The 24732-nt window shown below is 43.9% G+C and overlaps 1 protein-coding gene across 1 annotated transcript in view; it reads left to right on the top strand.

Annotated features, from left to right (window-relative positions):
- Positions 1–1752: 1752 nt before the first annotated feature.
- Positions 1753–24732, top strand: part of LOC147740903 (cathepsin S-like) — a 76655-nt gene continuing 53675 nt past the window's right edge. Inside the window, exons 1-4 of the mRNA XM_086952196.1 lie at positions 1753–1824; positions 3053–3156; positions 13464–13606; positions 19197–19379. Of these exons, the coding sequence (XP_086808322.1) occupies positions 3054–3156; positions 13464–13606; positions 19197–19379 (429 nt within the window). The 5' untranslated portion in view covers positions 1753–1824; position 3053. The remainder of the gene's footprint in view (positions 1825–3052; positions 3157–13463; positions 13607–19196; positions 19380–24732) is intronic.

Here is a 24732-nt window from a genome sequence, read left to right as displayed (position 1 = left end):
TAGATCCCATTTTAGGGGATACTCAAAGCCAGGCTTTTCTCAGACAGCGACCCGGGCAAAATGAGAGTTATCACCCCTCCTGATCTATCTCCCCCCCCTTTCCCTATCTTCCTCCTCCCATTGGTGATCCTGGTGTGGGCCCATTTCTGCTCCTGCCATCAATCCATGGCTGAAGACCTAATACCTGTGACCGGCCTGTTAACACACATCTGCCAGCTGAAGCCTCACTTTAATCACCTATTCAGTTGCTAAACTGTAGATGAGAGCCCATGGGAGAGAGAGAAATAAAGAATCCCTTTGTAATTAGTCACTAGGAATTAACAAAGATTCCTGCAGGATCCATTTATAACTATTCAACTGGAATTTACACTTGATTCTTCTCCCATTCCCAGTCCTGGTGCACTGATGTACACTGCATACCATATCTCCCATTCAGATGGCTCATTGGTGCTTCCAGATGCCTAGGGCTCCTCCTTGGTTACAAATCGCAATACAATATAATACAATTGAATACGATGTAATGCAATACAATGCAATGCAATACAATACAATGGCATACAATGCAATGCAACACAATGCAATACATTGCAATACAATGCTATACCATGTAATGCAATACAATGCAATACCATGTAAAGCAATATGTTATGTTATGTTAAGTTAAAAGATTTTTCTATAGGGCAAATCACCACTGGTCTTTAAGCGCTTAATACAATGCAATACCATGTAATGCAATGCAATGCAAATAGAATGTAATGCAATACAGTGCAATACAATGCAATGCAATACAATACAATGCAATGGAATACAATACAATACTATACAATGCACTGCAGTATATATACACCGCAAATCAATACAATAAAACACAGTATAATACAATGCAAAGCAATGCAATACAATAAAATACAATACAATGCAAAGCAATGCAGTACAATAAAACACAGACAATACAATGCAAAGCAATGCAATACAATAAAACACAGTACAATACAATGCAAAGCAATGCAGTACAATAAAACACAGACAATACAATGCAAAGCAATGCAGTACAATAAAACACAGTACAATACAATGCAAAGCAATGCAATACAATAAAATGCAAAGCAATGCAGTACAATAAAACACAGACAATACAATGCAAAGCAATGCAATACAATAAAACACAGTACAATACAATGCAAAGCAATGCAATACAATAAAATGCAATACAATGCAAAGCAATGCAGTACAATAAAACACAGACAATACAATGCAAAGCAATGCAATACAATAAAACACAGTACAATACAATGCAAAGCAATGCAATACAATAAAACACAGTACAATACAATGCAAAGCAATGCAATACAATAAAATACAATACAATGCAATAAGATAAGATACAATGCAATGCAATATAAATCAATACAATACAATACAATGTCATTTATTTAGTGCAATGCAATGCAATACAATACAGTGCAGTGCATTACAAAACAAAGCAAGGCAATGCTATACAAGAAAATTCAATGCAACACAATCCACGAGATCCACTGTGCACGCAATGCCTACACACTTTACAATCTCTGGCTGTTTGAAGGGAAATAAACCAACTGATTTTGGCCCTGAAAGAACTTTCCGATAATGAAAAATATGCAATCTGGGCTGCCTTGTCAGTCCTGATAACCAACGCTCAGTGATGTCTCTGATAACACAAAAAGCCTCCAGCCAATCCTGATGGCAGGAGCTGCTTGGCCGGGCCATATAAGACGCTCTCAGTAGCAAATGTACATTGAAGTCTGCAAAGAGGCACTCAGGAGTCTGAGCTTCCTACAGAGAAAGGTATGTACAGCATTATCCACGTCAGGCGGCTACATTATATTTCTGTGCACAATAACTTTCTTTTGTTGCGCTGTCCTTTTGTCGTTATTTTCTTAAATATGCCGTTTTTTCCTTTCTTTTTTCTGTTTGCTTACTTTATGTTTAATTTTCTCCATTAGGTATCCATTGCTTCCATTCTATTACTTAACATTAATCTTTGTATTATGCACGTTTCCTTTCGTTATGCCTCTAAATGCAAAGACACAAAATGTTGTGGGAGAAAAGCTTGCAAACAGTCTAGATCACGGACAATTCATCCGGGGAGCAATCCAACCCATTATTGGTCACACATCTTTCTCTAGAATGGCACAGTGGATGAAAAATGATGGATTGGAATGATACCCAGAGCAATTGCTAGTGGTTTGCGCGGTTTGGAAACATGTATGCAATCCTGCATTGTCTGATCTGCCCAGATGCATAATGTGAATGAACTCATATCAGACACATGTCCACTCACATGCTTCCTGCTCAGGATGCAGAACTGAAGGTGATGGCGGCAATGCTTGAGTGAGCTCTAGTCACCGGCAGTCACTCAGGCCACTCTTCAGCCTATCATGTTCAGGACACCAATGGTCTGGCAGCTCAGGCTGGACTCTTCCCATTGGATCAGGGTCAAGTCTGATCTGCATATGGCTGGGTCCGAACTGAGGTGGCACAATGGGCGAAAGAGCAATGGGTTGAGATGGTGCCTCGAGCTATCGCCAGTAGTTGGACTTATTGCCAGTATTCATCCCATCAGCTTTTGTGTGTTTGATGCTCTTGATTCAAACTTACACTATCCAGAGCAATGACGTCAGAATACAAATGAAAAGAAAATCAAAGTGAAGCGAATGCTGATTAAACAGGGGTAAGATCAGTAAGAAGGAGTTTGGGGCAGGCACGAAAGAGCCTAGAATTGCAGAAACAAGCACTTCTCATGCCAACCTTATGCCACTTTTAACAACTGCACGCCATCTTTGTTCTCTGCAATAAAGGCTTTCTTTCCGCTCAAGAACAGACCTCTACAGTTCTTTCTTAGCCTAAATCAGTAGCAAACACATGGGGTGTAAAATACATATCTAAAATGGAAAATTGTTTTAAATTCATTAGGTCATGTCACTTAGTTCACCAGCGGAGCCCTATGCTGCGCGCCCTGCTCTTTCAGTGCACAGGAGACTTTATTCGTGTTTCACTCTCTTGTGTTTCACAGGATGCACACACAGAGGCTTGTAGTGCTGCTGGCTTCACTGCTCTCCTGTGCTCTGGCTGCTGAATTCCTGGAAGCAGAATGGCAAAGCTGGAAGGCTCGACACGGTACAACTCTGATTTTACAACAATTGTGCATTGTGCAGAGGTGTGGCACCTGGAACAGCCCCCCACCACACACACACACACACACACACAGACTAACAGGTGTTAACCCACCCCAAGTCATTAGTCTTATTCATAAAAGGTGGTATTGTATTGTATTGTAATTGCATTTATATAGCGCTTACTACCCCTGACGAGGCGTCGAAGCGCTTTTTCGGCGGGTAGCACGCTACTCCGGGACCCACAGAGGATTAGTTTTGCATTAGTATAGTGAAACATGCAAGTACATTTTAAGTGGTGGATAGGTTAGTCAGTTATTTGGATTTGGAATGATAGCAGAAGGATAGAGTAGGACAATGGTTAGTATTTATTTATCGCTCGCTTGTTGACGCATGCTATTCAGGGAGCCTATAAAGGATTAGTGGTGAATTAATATGGTGAAATATGAGGTAATTTCAGTGGTGGATATTAGTGTGTTACTTGGCGTGAGAAGGATAGAGGATGGATAAAAGGGAAGAAAGATTTGCATTTATATAGCACTTGTTACCCCCGATGGGTGTTGAAGCGCTTTTTTGGCGAGTAGCACGCCACTCCGGAACCCATAAAGGATTAGTGTTGAAAATTAGTATAGTATGAATATGAAGTAATTTGAGTAGTAGATATGTTATTCAGTTATTTGGGCAGTATATTAGTATAGTTGAATATGGAACATGGAATTTGAGAAGTGAACATGTTAGTCTGTTAATTTTGATAGAAAAAGGATAGTGGAGGGATAAAAGAGTGAAGGATATATATTTTTTTTTTTTAAGAGAAAAAGGGCAGCATTTCAGGCCCTAGTCCCGACCAGTCTCGAACAGGCCCAAACAGGCAACTACCCTTGTCCTCTCCACCCTTAGCCTTGACGCCCGGGCTGAGACGCCCTAAGCCTGCCCCTTTTTGTAGCCCTAGTAATCAGGTGACCCCTTCAGCCAATGGGAACCCTAGCCCTAACACTATCCAATCACAACACTAGCCCTAACAGCCAATGGTAAAAGTAGCCCTAGTCCCTACTTCCAATAGAAAGCCTAACCCTACTCTTAGTCCCACAACTGGTCCAAAAACCAATCACACCAGAAGCACTAAATCGCTACTTCCAATTAAAGGTCTAACCGTAGCCCTAGTCCCACCCTACTCCCAACAACCAATAACATAGGAAGCCCTAGTCCCTACTTCCTATAGAAATCCGAACCCTAGCCCTAGTCCCAACCCTGCAATGATTGAATCACAGACCGAGAAACCAATCAGAACCCTCAAATACCCAGCCAATGAGGACATTAACCCTAACCCAATAGAAACACCAGATACAACCACCAATCAGTGTACACATGTGCCAACCATCAGCACACCATATAAGGTCCCAGCAACCTTAGACAAGGTTTGCTGGCAAGGGAGTTGGAAGCTGCTTGCTCCTGTTCAGAATCTCCTAGGAGACAGACAGGCTCAATCCACAACTTTGGACTTCAGCAGGTAAAGGCTTCACTAACTCGAAATCTAACAATACTGTTTGAATAAAGCTTTACTCCCCCTGCTGGCCAAAAAACGAAGTGCACAGGCCCCAGTAAATACAGTTTCAACAGCTCACAGAAGCACCCTCTGATGTAGAAAATCCCTGTTGCTGGGGGGGGGGGCAGGGGGGCTGGCCTCACTGGCTTGTGAACACAAAATGGTGGCTGGGGCTGCACTGTTTCAGCACACAGGCCTAAGCACAGAGCAAAGGAGAAATTTGGAGGGAAAACAGATTTGTCACCAAGGAATGAGAGGGACAAACTACAGAAATTGGACTGCAAATCCCACAATTCAACACACTAAATGAAGGCAATCATGGGCAGGGAAAACCACACATTTAAAACACAACACAGGAGATAAAATATGCAATTACAGGCAGGCTAAAACTACAATTTTTAACTGTAACAACCACAGGCATAGACAGTAAACACAGAAAGTGAAAATCGGTTTTTAAATAACTTTTTGTCTTGGGAAGAGACAGCACTAGTCTGTCTCCTTACCACTTCCTGGACTCTGCTCAAAGCAATCTGGGGCATATGTGGGCTGCAACTCACAAGATGGAGGAGACTGATTTGGGGTTCACCCAGCAAGGCCTTCAGGGGCCTGGGCAGGTGTGAGAGGAGGGCTCAGGCTTGCCTGGTAGCTGAATAGCCAATGGTCTGCTGGCCTGGGGGTGGGGTCTGGCCAGCTACTTGCTCCTGTTCAGAATCTCCTAGGAGACAGACAGGCTCAATCCACAACTTTGGACTTCAGCAGGTAAAGGCTTCACTAACTCGAAATCTAACAATACTGTTTGATAAAGCTTTACTCCCCCTGCTGGCCAAAAAACGAAGAGCACAGGCCCCAGTAAATACAGTTTCATCAGCTCACAGAAGCACCCTCTGATGTAGAAAATCCCTGTTGCTGGGGGGGGGGGCAGGGGGGCTGGCCTCACTGGCTTGTGAACACAAAATGGTGGCTGGGGCTGCACTGTTTCAGCACACAGGCCTAAGCACAGAGCAAAGGAGAAATTTGGAGGGAAAACAGATTTGTCACCAAGGAATGAGAGGGACAAACTACAGAAATTGGACTGCAAATCCCACAATTCAACACACTAAATGAAGGCAATCATGGGCAGGGAAAACCACACATTTAAAACACAGCACAGGAGATAAAATATGCAATTACAGGCAGGCTAAAACTACAATTTTAACTGTAACAACCACAGGCATAGACAGTAAACACAGAAAGTGAAAATCGGTTTTTAAATAACTTTTTGTCTTGGGAAGAGACAGCACTAGTCTGTCTCCTTACCACTTCCTGGACTCTGCTCAAAGCAATCTGGGGCACATGTGGGCTGCAACTCACAAGATGGAGGAGACTGATTTGGGGTTCACCCAGCAAGGCCTTCAGGGGCCTGGGCAGGTGTGAGAGGAGGGCTCAGGCTTGCCTGGTAGCTGAATAGCCAATGGTCTGCTGGCCTGGGGGTGGGGTCTGGCCAGCTACTTGCTCCTGTTCAGAATCTCCTAGGAGACAGACAGGCTCAATCCACAACTTTGGACTTCAGCAGGTAAAGGCTTCACTAACTCGAAATCTAACAATACTGTTTGAATAAAGCTTTACTCCCCCTGCTGGCCAAAAAACGAAGTGCACAGGCCCCAGTAAATACAGTTTCAACAGCTCACAGAAGCACCCTCTGATGTAGAAAATCCCTGTTGCTGGGGGGGGGGGGCAGGGGGGCTGGCCTCACTGGCTTGTGAACACAAAATGGTGGCTGGGGCTGCACTGTTTCAGCACACAGGCCTAAGCACAGAGCAAAGGAGAAATTTGGAGGGAAAACAGATTTGTCACCAAGGAATGAGAGGGACAAACTACAGAAATTGGACTGCAAATCCCACAATTCAACACACTAAATGAAGGCAATCATGGGCAGGGAAAACCACACATTTAAAACACAACACAGGAGATAAAATATGCAATTACAGGCAGGCTAAAACTACAATTTTTAACTGTAACAACCACAGGCATAGACAGTAAACACAGAAAGTGAAAATCGGTTTTTAAATAACTTTTTGTCTTGGGAAGAGACAGCACTAGTCTGTCTCCTTACCACTTCCTGGACTCTGCTCAAAGCAATCTGGGGCACATGTGGGCTGCAACTCACAAGATGGAGGAGACTGATTTGGGGTTCACCCAGCAAGGCCTTCAGGGGCCTGGGCAGGTGTGAGAGGAGGGCTCAGGCTTGCCTGGTAGCTGAATAGCCAATGGTCTGCTGGCCTGGGGGTGGGGTCTGGCCAGCTACTTGCTCCTGTTCAGAATCTCCTAGGAGACAGACAGGCTCAATCCACAACTTTGGACTTCAGCAGGTAAAGGCTTCACTAACTCGAAATCTAACAATACTGTTTGATAAAGCTTTACTCCCCCTGCTGGCCAAAAAACGAAGAGCACAGACCCAGTAAATACAGTTTCAACAGCTCACAGAAGCACCCTCTGATGTAGAAAATCCCTGTTGCTGGGGGGGGGGGGGCAGGGGGGCTGGCCTCACTGGCTTGTGAACACAAAATGGTGGCTGGGGCTGCACTGTTTCAGCACACAGGCCTAAGCACAGAGCAAAGGAGAAATTTGGAGGGAAAACAGATTTGTCACCAAGGAATGAGAGGGACAAACTACAGAAATTGGACTGCAAATCCCACAATTCAACACACTATATGAAGGCAATCATGGGCAGGGAAAACCACACATTTAAAACACAACACAGGAGATAAAATATGCAATTACAGGCAGGCTAAAACTACAATTTTTAACTGTAACAACCACAGGCATAGACAGTAAACACAGACAGTGAAAATCGGTTTTTAAATAACTTTTTGTCTTGGGAAGAGACAGCACTAGTCTGTCTCCTTACCACTTCCTGGACTCTGCTCAAAGCAATCTGGGGCACATGTGGGCTGCAACTCACAAGATGGAGGAGACTGATTTGGGGTTCACCCAAGGCCTTCAGGGGCCTGGGCAGGTGTGAGAGGAGGGCTCAGGCTTGCCTGGTAGCTGAATAGCCAATGGTCTGCTGGCCTGGGGGTGGGGTCTGGCCAGCTACTTGCTCCTGTTCAGAATCTCCTAGGAGACAGACAGGCTCAATCCACAACTTTGGACTTCAGCAGGTAAAGGCTTCACTAACTCGAAATCTAACAATACTGTTTGATAAAGCTTTACTCCCCCTGCTGGCCAAAAAACGAAGAGCACAGGCCCCAGTAAATACAGTTTCATCAGCTCACAGAAGCACCCTCTGATGTAGAAAATCCCTGTTGCTGGGGGGGGGGGGGGGGGCAGGGGGGCTGGCCTCACTGGCTTGTGAACACAAAATGGTGGCTGGGGCTGCACTGTTTCAGCACACAGGCCTAAGCACAGAGCAAAGGAGAAATTTGGAGGGAAAACAGATTTGTCACCAAGGAATGAGAGGGACAAACTACAGAAATTGGACTGCAAATCCCACAATTCAACACACTAAATGAAGGCAATCATGGGCAGGGAAAACCACACATTTAAAACACAGCACAGGAGATAAAATATGCAATTACAGGCAGGCTAAAACTACAATTTTAACTGTAACAACCACAGGCATAGACAGTAAACACAGAAAGTGAAAATCGGTTTTTAAATAACTTTTTGTCTTGGGAAGAGACAGCACTAGTCTGTCTCCTTACCACTTCCTGGACTCTGCTCAAAGCAATCTGGGGCACATGTGGGTATCAGGTGAGTATTGCATTGTTTTGTGAAAGCAGGTAGGCTGGGTCATACATGTTATAGGTGAGCAGTGAGTTGTTTTCTGAATGCAGATAGGCGAGACCATGGAAGTTACCGATGAGAATTGATTTTTTTCTGGAAGCAGATATGCTGAGTCATGTATGTATCAGGTGAGTATTGATTTATTTTCTGAAAGCAGATAGGCTCGGTCATGTATGTGAGAGGTGAGCACTGAGTTGTTTTCTGAAAGCTACCAGGCTAGATCATGTATGTACCAGGTGAGTATTGTTGTAGGTTCCAAACACTGGTAGGTTGGCATGTTATTGGAAAAGGGTGAGTTGTATTTTGACGACTGATATTTTGGGTGTCTCATGAGATTTTCAAGGGGTCTGGTACCCATTGTTAGGACAAGGTGTTATATTCACCATGGATATTTGAATACTTTTCATGGTGGTTTTTTTCTGCTCTGTGGTGCTTTTGGGAATTTCGCATAAGTGTGATGTGAAATTACAGAAATTTCACCAAAGTATTTCAAATGTCATCCAAGCTTATTCAGATCTTGTGGACTGTTAGAAATTGGATTTCTGATTGGCTAGGGCTTGGGCCTAAGCCAGGCAGAAACCACCAATTTAATCAGGGCAAGGGAGTTTACACTGAAGATAACCTCTGCTCACCACCTTGGTATCTTGGCATGAGCAGTCAGGCTTATCCCAGAGGCAATATGTAAAGCGTTTGCGCAAAACACACACTAGCAACCCACTAGGCACACCACAAAAGGAACTCCACACAAGGTTATATATATATATAGCCTTTCTATTATCCAAAGCACATTAGAATAGTAATCACACAATATACACGTTGCCAACTGGCACTAGGCAATATTTACAGGGGATTATATTTACATGACAGGGCCCATTAGGCCAATGGTCAGAACCATCACCAAGCACAAATAGTAAATGTAGAACACAACCAGTAATTACTGGTTAAACACTGTATTCAGCATTATCCTGCAACATAAATCATATTATGCAATCAGCATCATATTAGACGTAAAACACAATATACACCAACCTTATAAGCAGAAACACATTATGCAATAAATCTCACCAGGATAATCAGATAATGCCATGACCTCAAAAGCATAAATAAATTATGCAATAAACCTCATAAGCAGAAATCACATTAGGAAATAACCTCATATGCCTAAACCTCAGATTAGGGAATAACCTCCTAAACATAATCACATTAGGCACTAACCTCATGAGCATAAATCACATTAGAGGCATAAATCAGGGTGCATAAATCACATTTCCTGGATACCACGTAAATCACATTAGAGGCATAAATCAGGGTGCATAAATCACATTTCCTGGGCACCACATAAATCACATTAGGGCCTTGTGCCCTACCAACCTCACGCTGAGCCCCTGGCCAATTGTCCTTCTCAGAGGGCTCAAATGCCCTATGTCCCAAATGTCAGGGCATGCTGCCAATGCAGCAGAATCCAAAAGTGCACAATTGCGCTGGCCTAAACGTTGCAGCTGCCACTAATTGCTATGCAGCTGTGAAGATCGATGTGAGCACAAATTGAAAAAGGGGGCACTGGCACCTCTGTGCCCTTTGGGCCCCCGCTGGGGCCCTGCAAACAATGTGCCCCCAAACGTTGCAGCTACCTGTGCTCTCACACGGCAGCTGGGACCAGCAGTGAGAACACGGGCACCACTGTGCTCTGGACCCCACTGGGGCTAACGAAACAAACATGCCAATCTTTGCAGCTGCCCGCTCTGGTGTGGCGCAGCTGGGGATAAACAAAGAGTCATGGGCACCACTGTGCCCTTTGGGCCCCAACTGGGGCCCTAGAAACAAATATGGCAAAACGTTGCAGCTGCCCGCGCTTGGTGCAGTGCAGCTGTGAAGCAAATGGGCATCGGCGTTGCTCATGCGTGCAAGAATGTAGCAATTCTCTAAAGCTTCGGTTTTGTATGAAACTGAACCCTCCCAGCACAAAACCGATCCTTACAAACTTCCTCCACTGAGTACAGTCATACAGTTGTACAATGCAGCACACATGCAATGCTGGGGCAATAAGGAGAAATGAAAACATTTCTCTGCATTGTGCCTACCTCAAGGAGGCGTAAGGTCTTGGCGCAAATCTCTGTCCACAAATGTTAGAAGGGACTGATTTGCATAAAACCCATGGGCGGTTGCAGGTGAACGCCTTTGTACCACCCATGAAAGTATTCCTAGATGTAAAGTACTGCTAAGTACAAGTTTGCGTCACTCTGGGCAACTTTACAAGGCACATCCTGGTTTACATTGCATTGTAGCTACCAACACAAACCTTGCGCAAAGCATTTGTAAATGTGGGCTCTAGTCACTTGTGCTATCTCCTCTTCCTGCAGCTATATATGTGATCAAATGCCCCCAAATGCCATCCGTTAGCTTCGGTACAGTGGAAATAAAATATATCCACAAACATATAAGCGGTGACAATACATCAGAATACATTTTTAAGGCTGCAGTCAGAAGCTGGGTTTCAAATAAGAAAGCAATTTGCTTTGATCTATAGTATGCTCAGAAGACAACTATACCTGGGAGGGCTTTCTCGTTGGCAATAGGGTTGTGAAGCACCAATATATAAAGGGCTTCCTGTTTCACAGTTGATTCCTTGTTGTAAAACACTCTTTCACCATTTGGGGTCTAGAGATGCTATAATTTCTTTATTTCGATTCAAAGAATTATAAAAGAATATTTACAAATTGATCATGAAAGAAAAACATATCTTAGTTGAGTTAAGATGGAGTGACGTGTGACAGTGGAACACCCGATTCCTGGGCCAAACATCGCCTGCTTTAGCCTATCTGCCTTTTTCACCACCAGGAGAGAATGAGAAAGCTCATTCACACTTGAATGTGAGGAGGAGGATCATGCAGAGATATTAGACAGAGGTTTATAGAGACTATGGAGCTCATTAGGATCGCTGTTTTCCCGCATCTTCCGGGCCGGCGGAAGCCACCGCCAGCCCGGAGGATGCGGGAAAAACACTGCTGAGCCTCAAAAGACCCACTGCTATATTAGGATGGCGGTGGGTCTTGAAATCTGTCCGCAGCTTTTCCGCCGCGGTCGCCGTCTGACCGCGGTGGAAAAGCTTTAACATGGCTGGCGGTGTCTATCAGACACCGCCAGCCATATTATGATGGTGTAAAATGCATGCTTTTCAGCAGCGGCTTTTCCACCGTGGAAAAGCATACGGACCTTCACTTGGGTGAAGGGGGGGTGAGGGATGCACATGGGGGGTACCTATGGGACCCCCTGCATTTGCGTGACCAAAGCAGCAGGCACCGCACGGTGCCTGCCTTTTTGTGCATGCAAATGCACAACTTACATTTTTAACATTGTGGCGGGTGCTGCTTCAAGCAGCACCGCCGCAATGTTAAAGATACAGGATGTGACCGCCAGGGTGGCGGTCACATCCTAATTTGGACGGAGGGACCGCCGCTGCCCCTGCAGACGGTCCCTCCTACTCTATGGTGGCAGACAGACTCAGGTCCGTCCGCCATCATAATCGGCCCCTATATTTGTAATTAACATTACAATATTGGTGACTACAAGGTCTGGTGTCTTCTGGCTCATTGGACTAAAGCAGCCACTGCAGGGGCCTCTGATCAACCTCCTGGTCACAGGTTCAAATACCCGCGGATCCACTCAGCCTTTCATCTATTTGAGTTTGATAAAATGAGTACCATTGAGTTGGGTAACAATAATCATCTGTTATTCAGCACCAGGACACCTTTGGGTAATTGTGTGCTTTGCAAATACACATATTATGTTACTAGGAATGGCAGATATGGGTGGTGATGCACAAATGTCCATAGGTTCAAAATGGTTGGCTTATACCATATAAGGTGGTTTATATAACTTTGAATTATTTCTGTCTTCTGTGATAAAATTGTATATATTAAAAATGTTAACTGATAATCCTATATCTTCATGTGTATGTGTCCATTATAGATGTTATTAATACAAAATGTTGACACAAAATGGTCGGACTATGGAAAGAAAGGGAAAAATTGAAAGCAATTTACTGTTCTTGCATTTGTATAAATGGATTGTTTTCTGCACAATCGGCATCAATTCTTTAAATAGGCAAAACTTTGGAAATTGGGTAAAAAAACCTGACAAAAACTCTTTTGACTATAAAAAATATTCCTGATCTTTGTAACTGTAAATGTATTTATATAGCGCAAATCACTGACTGAGGTCGGTATCTAAGCGCTTGCTTAGGGAACCTGTCCTGGTATTCCCCTGTGAGATAACCCCGGCAGGGTATCCACAAGGTGAAAGCCAGGCATCCCGCCGCCAGGGGCCGTTGTGGAGATTAAGCAAGCTATTGCCCAGAGTCGCAGAGTGTGAACCCGTGAGTCGAGAAGGCACCGGAGCGAGAATTATCGAGTCTGTGGAATTTTTTAGCCCAAGACCCGCCGAGGCAGGGAATTGAACCCTGGTCCAGGGCCGATCTCAGCTTCCCGGTCTGCCGCCTCTAACCCCTGAGCCACACTTCTCCACAGTCATCACTGAATACATACAGTTTCTTTATTTCCAGTTATTTTGTTACTTCAAGACGTTATTACTCTTGATGACCCTAGTACCTGTGAAATTGATATCTTTTAGGGAAACCCCTGGTAAACTTGCCTGTCCAGAGCATTGGACAGCAGCCATTGCAGCACATAAAGCAGTAGAACCCAATGGCGGCTAACAAGTGTCTGTTGTAGCTGAGAGTTGGCTTGTTGTTTGGTAGGCCTCGACTGCGTGTGGTGGTGGCTAGTGTCTATCACACATCCATGCATGTTTATGGCTGTGTATGGCTGTCTGTGGCTCCATATTTGATATATTTCAGTCTCATCTTACCCAACAGTCTGCAGTTCAAGTGCTCTGGAAAGGGTGCATATTAATGGTGTGAGGCTGGTTCACCACATACAGGTACATAGACTTCACTATTGAGGCTTTTAGTGCTAAATTGATTGCATGTTGATTACATTTTGCAGAGAGGAAGTATGAGAGCGAAGAAGAAGAGGTAATTCGCCGAGAAAGGTGGGCGGAGACTTGGAAGAAGGTCAAGGAGCACAACAAGCTGGCGGACCAAGGAAAGAAGAGCTACCGGATGGCCTTGAACCACTTTGCGGACCGGGTGAGATCAGTTTGCTTGAAGTATTCAATAATAACTTTAGAGCTTTAAAAGGAGAGTTAACAGACAACGGGAAATATCGATACACAGTGAAGTGTCTGTTGGGGGACTAGTTCAGAAAAGAATGCCTGGTGCAAAGCTAGGTAGTAATTGTAGACCTGTGGGTTTCTAGAGTAGTTTGTAAGTTAGCTGGATAGTAATCGAAGAACCGGGGGTTTCTAGACCGGTTTGTAATTTAGCTGGAAAGTAATCAAAGATCCACAGATTTCTAGAGTGGTTTGTCATTTAGCTGGAGAGTAATCGAAGATCCGTGGGTTTCTAGAGTGGTTTGTAATTTAGCTGGAAAGTAATCAAAGATCCACCGATTTCTAGAGTGGTTTGTCATTTAGCTGGATAGTAATCGAAGATCCGCTGGTTTCTAGAGCGGTTTGTAATTTAGCTGGAAAGTAATCAAAGATCCACAGATTTCTAGAGTAGTTTGTCATTTAGCTGTAGGATTTCTATTGGGGTTTGTAATTTAGCTGGCTAGTAATAAAAGCTCTGAGGATTTCACGAGGGGTTTGTAATTTAGCTGGATAGTAATCGAAATGCTCAGGATTTCTAGAGCGGTTTTTAACTTAGCTGGATAGTAATCAAAGCTCTGAGGATTTCTAGAGGGGTTTGTAATTTAGCTGGATAGTAATCGAAACCCTCAGGAGTTCTAGAGGGATTTGTAATTTAGCTGGATAGTAATCGAAGTAATGTGGATTTCTAGAGGGATTTGTAATTTACCTGGATAGTAATCAAAGTTCTGTGGATTTATAGAGGTGTTTGTAATTTAGCTAGATAGTATTCAAAGATCCACAGATTTCTAGAGGGGTTTGTAATTTAGCTGGATAGTTATCATAGATCCATGGATTTCCAGAGGGGTTTGTAATTTAGCTGGATCGAAATCATAGATCTGTGGATTTCTAGAGAGGTTTGTGATTTAGCTGGATAGTAATCGAAGATCTGCAGATTTCTAGAGCGGTTTGTAACTTAGCTGGATAGTAATCGAAGCTCTGAGGATTTCTAGAGGGGTTTGTAATTTAGCTGGATAGAAATCATAGATCTGCAGATTTCTAGAGCATTTTGTAACTTAGCTGGATAGTAATCGAAGCTCTGAGGATTTCTAGAGGGGTTTGTAATTTAGCTGGATAGTTATCATAGATCCGTGGATGTCCAGAGGGGTTTGTAATTTAGCTGGACAGTTATCATAGATCCGTCGATTTCCAGAAGGGTTTGTAATTCAGCTGGATAGAAATCATAGATCTGTGGATTTCTAGAGGGGTTTGTGATATAGCTGGATAGTAATCGAAGATCTGCGGATTTCTAGAGGGATTTGTAATTATACAGGACAATTCATCAGCTGAAATTCCTCCACTGTGCTATCCATCTAGTGGGGGAAAACACTGATGGATGTTATTTTAGATGCTGTAACTTCTACAGAAATATGAGTGTATTCGGTTATTGCCCAACTCTAAATAAGGCACCAAGTAGATCTAAGGTGCCTCTAAGGCAAACAGATCGTGGCTGCCTTAGTCGCCTCGCGGCTGGACTATTGCAACGCGCTATACTTCGGCATAAATAAAGGCCTTATACAGCGCCTGCAGTCTGTCCAGAACGCGGCGGCTAGATTTGTGCTTGACGCCCCTAGGCTCTCGTCTGCCACAGCCGCTAGGAAGAGCCTGCATTGGCTCCCGATCCAGTCCAGGATCTCTTTTAAGATCATGTGCCTGGTTTATGGGGCCCTGTCCGGCGAAGGCGCTGGGAGCGTGAAGGCCCTGCTGGCTCTCTATGTCCCTGGCAGGAGCCTTTGCTCCTCTAACAAGAACCTCCTGTCAGTGCCTCGATTTCGCAGAGTCAAATGGGGAGGAAGGGCCTTCTCCTCCTTGGCCCCTAAACTGTGGAACACCCTCCCCTCTGAATTAAAAACTCAACCATCCATCTCGCTTTTCACAAAGGCATTAAAGACATGGCTTTTTGCTGAGGCTTATCTGTAACCTGGTTCCCGGCCCCTACTTTACTCTTTCTGTTAGGCGCCTTGATGCCCACGGGCTAAGTTTGCGCGTTACAAGATTCTTTTCATTCATTCAAGTATTTTTATTATATTGTTCATACTTCTCTGAATGGGTTGCCTTGTAGTGTATTTCCTATATTCCCAATAGGCTCTGCGCATTGGAATAATATATTCTATAGAATTGACATAGGACATAGGTCGACTAGGTCTCTATCGAATATATTAAACTTATTTGTGAGTGCCAGCTAGCTCTGAGGTCACTAGAAACTTTCTTGAATAAACAAGAAGGGATTAGTTTCTTACAACCGCATAAACATGATAACTTTGTTTCCCCCAGAGTAAACGTATCTTCAGAGTCGTGGAAACAATAGATAGATATTTTACTCAGTCAATCGTGCATGCTTTGTTTCACCAGAGGTGCAGAGAAATAGAGAGACGGGCGTTTCAATAAAAGGTTTATTGAACAGTCTTCTTTCTCATGCAAGTAAATTGAACTGCTACAATCGTAATACAGGCTGCGAAGAATAATACGTACAGCGAGAAGAGTATTATAAAATAATACTTTAAAAGCATGTATGGTTTCTGAGCCATAAGAATACATACATAAATAACAAAGACTAAAAGTACTCAACTGGTGCTTCTAAAATACACCTTCCCCAATGTACCTAACCTAAGTTTAGTACGAGGGAAGAAGTAAGTGTGGTTTAGCATAGGTTTAGTTAATTTGCCAAGAATCTATCCAAGATTTCTCTTAGGGTCTAATCAGCTCCGTACCTTGGATTTAGAATGAAGGAGATCTGGTATCTCTGTCTTGGACTCGATTTCCCAACACCCTGCAAGGGGAGCTTTGAAACACTGGAGCTGGATTTGCAGCGAGAGAAAGGCAGCCTCTCTGTCAGTGCGTCAGCAGGAGGGTCGACTTCCTTCGGCACTTGTTGCAGCGAGCTGCGTCGGGCAAGTAGATAGTCAAGCTTCTACGAACCACCGTGCGTAGGGCAAGTGCAGGCATATTTATAACTTGAAGGTGCCTAGTTTGACGTAAAGTCGGACATAATAACCCCAAGGGAATGGCAGTTCTTTGAAAACTCCATGAGTTCTTGGACAATTCAATATTTAAGCAAGGGGATGTCCCTGACTGCTTAAGCCAAGTTTTCAAAGAAATCACAGTGGCTTTTTGGAACTAGTGGAAGTATCCATGCCTGTATTTGGACTGCATGGGCTATGTCTAAATATGGCTATGATTTCTATGCCTACATAAGGGGAATTTGAATTGTACCTATATAAGGGCATGAATCGGTAAAATTTCACTCAGGTCCTAAAACGCTATACAACAGCCTAGTACTGGACAGGCTTCCTGAAACCCATCACATTTGTCTTTAACTGTCTACATGCCTTGTTCATGTGGCCTGCTCATGAACACATCTGAAATTCCAGAGTGATGATTTAAAAAAGGGAATATCCAGCCAAAACATTGTTCAGGCAATACGTCTAGAATGATCTAGTAATTTTTTTAAACTTGTACCGCTGAAAGTCAACACCTACCAGTCACCATCTTTATCCCTCTCTGACAAATTCCTAGGATGCTTGTTTCCAGTCCAGGGAAGACTGGGCCTGGGAGTTCGGGCTGGACTGTTCCCATTGGGCATAGGGTCAAGACTGATTTGCATTTGGCTGGGTTCAAACTGGAATGGCATGGGGAGCAAAAAAAACGATGGATTTAGGTCCAGATCTCTGTACTCGGGTGAATGAATGACATTGTTCTGCACTCTGTCCATCAATTGTTATTTTTGCATTTGTCACCCAAGTGGGATGGTTGTTAACTGTCTACATGCCTTGTTCATTTGGCCAGCTCATGAACACATCTGATATTCCAGAGTGATGATTTGAAAGGGAAAGATCCTGCCAAAACATTGTTCAGGCAGAACATCTAGAAAGATCTACTTATTTTGTTCAGTGTGTACAACTGAAAGTCAACACCTACCAGCAGCCATCTTTATCCCTCTCTGTCAAATTTTAAGCAACAAAATAGGCACGCTATATGCTACTTTAGCAGCACATTTACATATATGCATAAGGAAACAAAGTTAAATGTCCAACTTCAATGCAAAGTCTGACCGGGGCTAAATAAGAATGTATTTCTATTGAAGCACTAGAAGACAGAAATGCTTCTGGGCCTGTAGACAATCGAATGGTCTGTGCCTGCCCTGAGCAGGCACTAACCATCTCAAAAGGATAAGAGTGTATTTTCAAAAGCTTCCCTTTGCCCCTGCCTACACCACATTGCCCATCAATGCCCAGGTGTAAAACCCAGCTTATGAATATGAATATGTCCCTTACACTGCACTGGCTAACACATCCTGTGCAAGGGAGAAAAAGCACCCCAGTGAACTGCCTTCCTATCTGCATGTCCGTCTATTCATCTGTCTGTCTGTCCTTCAGTCCATCCATCAATCCATTCATCCATCTGTGCATTCCATCCATCCAACCTTTAGTCCTACTATCCATTCACCCAACCACCCATCCGTCCATCAATACACCAATACCAGATTTATCTGTTTCTGTCTGTGGATCTATCCATTCACACTTCCACTTGTTTTTCCTTTTCTATAGATCAACATTTCCTTTCTTTCACTTTTTCTCTCACTAATTCCTTCCTTTCTATTCAGTTCATTTCTCCCTTCATCTCTTTTGGTCATTGTCTCTTTTATCCCCCCACACTCTGCCTTCTTCGCTTCTTTCCCTTTCTCCCTCTCTCACTTACTCTCTCTTATATATATATATATATATATATATATATATATATATATATATATATATATATATATATATATATATATATATATATATATATATATATATATATATATATATATATTTTAAGTTTAAAGTTTATTAAGAGAGAAATTCATTACATAAATGGAAATAAGTATCATATAAAAGAAATCATAATGTAACAGATTATAGTCCATATCTGGAAAAGAATTAAGAGGGGGAGGAAAGAGGGATAAATAGAGAAAAAAGAGGGGGGAGTATCATATAAAACATAAATAAAAGTATTACCTGAATCTTTCTACAAATTCATCACAAAGAACATAGTTAGGAGTAGTATAAAACATAAACATGGAAATGGAATAATTGGAAGGGAACAAAGGAGTAATATCATAAAAGAATACATCTGGAATATAAGGTGAGGAGATAACATAAAATGTATGGAGGTTTCCTAACTTCATCTGGAGTATTAACTTCGGTAGAAGAGGCTGAAGCTATATCTGTTAAATAGGAGGTTAGAGGAAGCTATAAAAAATCTCTTTTAATGCGTAGAGATAAGGGGGTGATATTGTACGTATCCAATCTATGATGAAAACAAACAGCATTCCACCAGGCCTTAAAAGTAACTTTATCAGCTTGTTTCCAGTTAGAAGTTATTAAATGCAGGGCTATCGCTAATAACAAGTCGATTAATGAGTGAAAGGGGGTAGGAAGCAGCTAGGAGGGTGATAAGGAGCCTAGAAAAATATTGCAAATTCAACTTATATTTGTTTTTGACCCTTGCAGACTTCAAACGAGCTGAAATCCATGTCTTGCCTGAGAATTCCAGCAGTGATGCCGGGCGGTACGTCGAAGTACAGCGGCGTGAGCTTGTCGTCACTGCCGCCGAAGGTGGACTGGCGAGACCAGAAATGCGTCACCGCCGTCAAGGACCAAGGACGCTGCGGCTCCTGCTGGGCGTTTGCAGCGGTATGAATGAATGAATGAATGAATCATTTATATAGCGCGAACAAATACCCGGCACGTTTCTGGCCAGGGCCTGCTTTACGTCTGTGTGACAGCTGCGGCTGCTTTAAAACAAATTAAATGTGTGTGCGACAGGGGCTATGGAGGGAAGGGTTGCACTTCTGCTGGGTGAAAGTGAGGAAATCTAAGGAGGAGGTCATGGGGGTCACCAATATGTTTGTTGCACCGTGCCCCTCTAGTATTAAAGCCGGCCATGTCTGTGGCATATCCGAAATCCTGTGTTTTGGAAATGCAACTCAGGAACAAGTATCCAGCTGCTTTCTTGCTGGGTGGTCTTTCTATTTTGTCCCGTTTAGTTGGCAGACACAATATTTGCTAAAAAGATTGCAATTTGTTTATCGTTGGCAATAGGCAACAGGGTAAACCCAAAACTGCAAGGAGGTTAGCGGTCTAGTCTTGCCGTCATGCCCCCTACTTAATGAGGGCAGGACAGCGGCAGCACTGCTGGCGCGCCAAAGCCGCGCCAAAGGCAAGCCCGTCTGCGCCCGTCCGCAGCCGGACGGGGCCAGGGGCCAGAACCCCTGCCCAAAAGCCCCCAAATGGACAAAACAGATTCCAGTTCTCTAAAGAACAGATGGAATGCATGTGTCCCCCTTTGAAGGAGGCATTTAAGCATAGATTGCAGGCGGAATTGATGCCTCACCGATGTAAGGTCTGCCTCTATAACCCCCTTGAAATCCAGGGTTTTGAGGGGAGACACTAACCATGATTCAGGTGAACTGCCGCTCCCTAAAAAAACATAGATTAGAAATCTTTGACCTATTAGTCGACTATCAGCCGGATGTGCTCTTCTTAACGGAGACCTGGTTGGATGGGGAATCTGTCCCGGAAATCCTGGAAGCACTCCCCCATGAATATGGTCTGCTGAGATTAGATTGTGGAATACAACGAGGGGGGGATCGCATTGGTGCATAAATTGGAGGTGATATGCACCCTGGAATCAGTGAACATCACCAATAGTGAAGCAGATTTCTTTTCAATTAAAACTTCTCGTAATTTGACTATAAATGGCTATCTTATCTATCGTCCACCAGGGGTGGCTTTGCAATTCTCAGATAGTCTGGTGGAGGTTGTGGTTCAACCTGCTCTACGATACAATAGGCTCTTAATTTTAGGGGACCTTAACTTGCATTTTGACGATGTAGGAAATAAGGAGGCACAGGGGTGATTGCCACTTTGGAGCCATTGATGTTGAACCTTCAATCTCTGATGCCTACCTATCAAGCGGGCCACCTTCTTGATACTATTTTTTCTAACTGGGATGGAGTGATGGTACAGTCTCCTATCAGTGTAGCTTGGTCAGATCATTATCTGATTCAGTTCTATACATTAGGTATGTCAAGAAGGTTTACACAAACTAGACCGGTGGTGTATAAACGAAGGAAATTGCTTCAAGGCATCCTTGAAGCTTGCCTTGAAGCAAGGTTGTCCCCCGCTGAGAGAGAATTTAGATGAAGCTTGGAAAGAGTATGAGGACTGGACGACCAGGGCGCTAGATAGGGTGGCACCGTGGACGAACAGTGCCCCGGCGAGACGCACTAAGACGGCGCCGTGGTTCAATGATGACTTAAGAGTAGCCAAGTCTGCATGCAAATGCCTAGAGCGTGCTTGCCATAAAAACTACTGTACGACTCTTAAGCTGGATTATAAGAACAGCCTGAAAGAGTACTATGGTCTGATAAGGAAAACGAGAAGAGAATTTTTAAATGAGAAAAGTGAGTTAGCAGAGAATTCCTCTAAGGAACGTTTCTCCATATATAAGGAGCTTACTTTACTTAACAGAATACTGGCTCCGGACACCTACTCCAAAGAGGTCTGTGAGAGTCTAGCAGACCACTTTGTGAAGAAGGTTGAGACTATATATTTGCTTTTTGCGACGAGGGCGGTGAGGTAAAATCAGGACGAGCTGGGAGAAAGAGGCTGATGAAGGATAAGTGCCTAAACCAGTTTGTGGTCCCTGCCCAACCGCAACTGATGAAAATAGTGCTGAGTATTCAGTCAGGCTCCCCAACGGATGCTGCTCCGCCTAAGATCTTTAGGAACCAGCTGGAACTCCTTGTAAATCATATAAGACGTTTGGCAGAGCTATCCTTTCAGGCAAGCTATGTGCCATGTGGTTGGAAAATAGCTCAGGAAATTCCGATAAAAAAAAGGTCAATCTGAACTTGTCCCATTTGGACAATTTTTGCCCTATTTCTCTCCTACCTTTTTGTGCTAAAGTGGTGGAGAAAATAGTCAATGCCCAGATAGTGAAATATATGGATGAATGTCAACTTCTCCACCCTTCACAATCAGGCTTTAGAGCCAACCATTCCACGGAATCGGCTCTGCTTTTTTCTACAGAGCTGCTTCGAAGAAAAGTAGATGAAGGTCGGACGGCTGCCTTGCTGTTGCTGGACCTTAGTGCGCCATTTGATACCTTCTCGCATCCTTTACTGCTCGCCTGTCTAAGGGAGGCAGTGGTTTTGGGGCCGGCTCACGACTGGCTGTGCTCGTTCCTTGCGGATAGAAGGTTTCAAGTCTACTGTCCCCCCTTTAAATCGGAATCCCGGTCCCTAAAGCAGTGGGTTCCGCAGGGCTCTATTCTGAGCCCTACTTTATTCACTCTTTACATGGAACCCCTTGCGAAGATTGTGGAGACCTATGGGGTTGAGATTGTGTCCTACGCTGACGACACTCAACTGGTGGTGACCCTATCTCAACTTCCTTAAGAGGCTCCGGCTAACTTCTCTAGCGGATTTAGCGGGCTGGATGAACAATAACTGTCTCCGCCTCAATGGGAGCAAAACAGAGCTTCTAGTGATGGGGAAAACACCATCAATCTGGTCTTCAGCTTGGTGGCCACCTGAACTAGGTCCTACTCCCAATCCCTCTGAGCAGGTGAAAAACCTGATTGGATGCTAATCTCTCCTTTGAACATCATATTAGAGGGGTTGCAGGCAAATGCTACGGCATTCAGAAATGTCTTCGCAAAACTTTGGACTTACACCCCGTTACTGGAAGGAAAACGTTAATACACACCCTAGTCACCTCCCATCTGGACTATGGGAACTCACTGTATATCGGTTTGAGTAAGAAAGGACTGCATCAGCTCCAATATGTTCAGAATGCGGCTGCTAGGTTGGCATTGAATCTCTCCCGGAAGTCATCTGGGAGCTGTGCTTTAGCCACCTTGCATTGGCTTCCCATCCAGGCACGTATTTTGTTTAAAACTATGTGTATGGCTCAGCGCATTGCGCAGGGAAAGGGACATATATACTTACATAATATGCTGACCATGTATTGTCCTAAGCGGCTACTGAGATCCCTAGGAAGTATGCAATTCCAGGTTCCACGTATTTACAAAGCACGGATGGGCGGCTGCTCATTTAGATATTTAGCCAGTAAGCAATGGAACACACTTCCCATTGAGCTCCATATGGAACCGTCTGAGGTGAGGTTCCGTCAGAAATTAAAGACGCGCCTATTTCCCAAGTAGTAGGCCCGATGTCCGGTTGGCCCCCTTTTCTGCCTCCAGCCTGACAGTTGTTGAAGCTCTTTTATGGTCTGTATCTGCAGCGCGGGGACACACTGATTTAGTGTAGTCAGGCGCTTTATAAACTCTATAATCATTATTATTATTATTATTATTATTATTATTATTATTATTATTATTATTATTAAATAAACTCTGCCAGAGTGATAATATAGATACTGAAGAGAGTAGGGCTGAGTGAAGATCCCTGTGGTACCCACACAGCAGAGATCTGGATTGGGAACAGATGGATGACAAGACTATGGATCGGGTGCGATCTTTCAGCTAAGAACATAGCCACTCCAGAGCTTTATCCTCGATGCCTAAATCGAGAAGCCTCTGACAGAGGATGTTGTGAGAGACCGCATCCAAGGCAGCATGCAGGTCAAGAAGAACCGAGGTTGCACTGGCGCCCTTCTCCAGCAGCTTCCAGATGATGTTATCAATGAAAGTGAGGCAACATCAGTGCTGTAGAGCAAGCTGAAGCCAGCCTGGTGGTTGGCCAGAAGGTGACTGGATTCTGTAAAATCTGAAAGCTGAGCATTTACCTCTTCTTTCAGAAACTTTGGTGGAAGAGGAACAAACCAGGGTGAGGATTAGCCCACACTGCAGGTTATCAACAGGCTTCTTAAGGGCTGTAATGATTAGTGCCTCTTTGCAGGCTCAAGGAGAAGTAGCAGGAGAAAGAGAATTATAACACAAGGAAACATGTTGTGGAGTTAAGAGCCAGACTGAATTCCAAACATGGGTTGCCGCTGGATTTTTTTCAGGGGGCCCATAATTTTAACCTCAATATCGGCATTGACGTTTCGGCATGCAGTGACGTCATCTGAATACCAACAGCACGATCTTTAATTTTTGTTTTAAAGGGCAAGTGAAAAATCCAGGGGGAGTGGGCAAGCGCCCCTTACCCCATTTCCCCCTCTGTGGATACCCATGCAGACCAAGGAGGACAGGGGTCGTCTGGAGAACGAAATCTTGTAGTGGGAATGGGGGTTTGTAAATAATACAAACTCATCCAGCATAACTGAGAACAGAGGAGGCCCTGGAAAGGATAGAGGTCATTGAATTGACAAAGGCTGATGGTAGACTCCAGCTACTGAAAGAACTAGAAATCTTTAAAATGTTTCCTCAAAATAAAAAAGACCTGAAGTCACAATTTCCTATGGGATAGGAACAGAGGAGGTGGAAGAATAGGGTGAGAAAAGTGTTTGCACAATCTTAAGGTTTCTCTACAGGAATTCTTTGAGCTCTGTGCGAGCTTTCCTGCAGAGTTTCTTTAATAAATTCTAAGCATTTTCATTTAAGCAGGTTTCTTGATGGGGTCTACAGCCATCCTCCAGTACAAACAAATGTTTGTTTACAAAGAGGGATGCAATCAAAGGCTTCAATAAACCTGTTATTAAAATGTTGCTCCATCTCATCAATAGTGTTGGGCCAGTGGTGGGATTTATATGAACAGTAGTCAGGTGGAGGATTAGTAAGGCAGGCATTGGCTCAAAATCAGTGGAAATCTGTGAAGTGTCACACTGTAGGTCTACATGCCGGGCCTGCAACTTGTGAAGGCTAGAAAATAGTGAAGTGACACCGGCCAGAATCAATCATTAGAGTACCAACCACTTTGTAACCAGGAGATAGATGAGGTCCCTCCACTAAGCTTGGGAGGTTCTACTCATGAGCCAATGTACAGAGTCTTGCAAGGCTGCTCTACTGAAGAAGTCACCTGTGCATCAAGAGATTGATGAAGCAGGCACAGAGGTTGAAGAGTGAAATGTGCAGCAA

The sequence above is a fragment of the Lissotriton vulgaris genome, chromosome 1_1, assembly GCF_964263255.1.
Source record: "Lissotriton vulgaris chromosome 1_1, aLisVul1.2, whole genome shotgun sequence".
Taxonomy (NCBI): domain Eukaryota; kingdom Metazoa; phylum Chordata; class Amphibia; order Caudata; family Salamandridae; genus Lissotriton; species Lissotriton vulgaris.
This window is presented reverse-complemented; position numbering and strand designations above follow the sequence as displayed.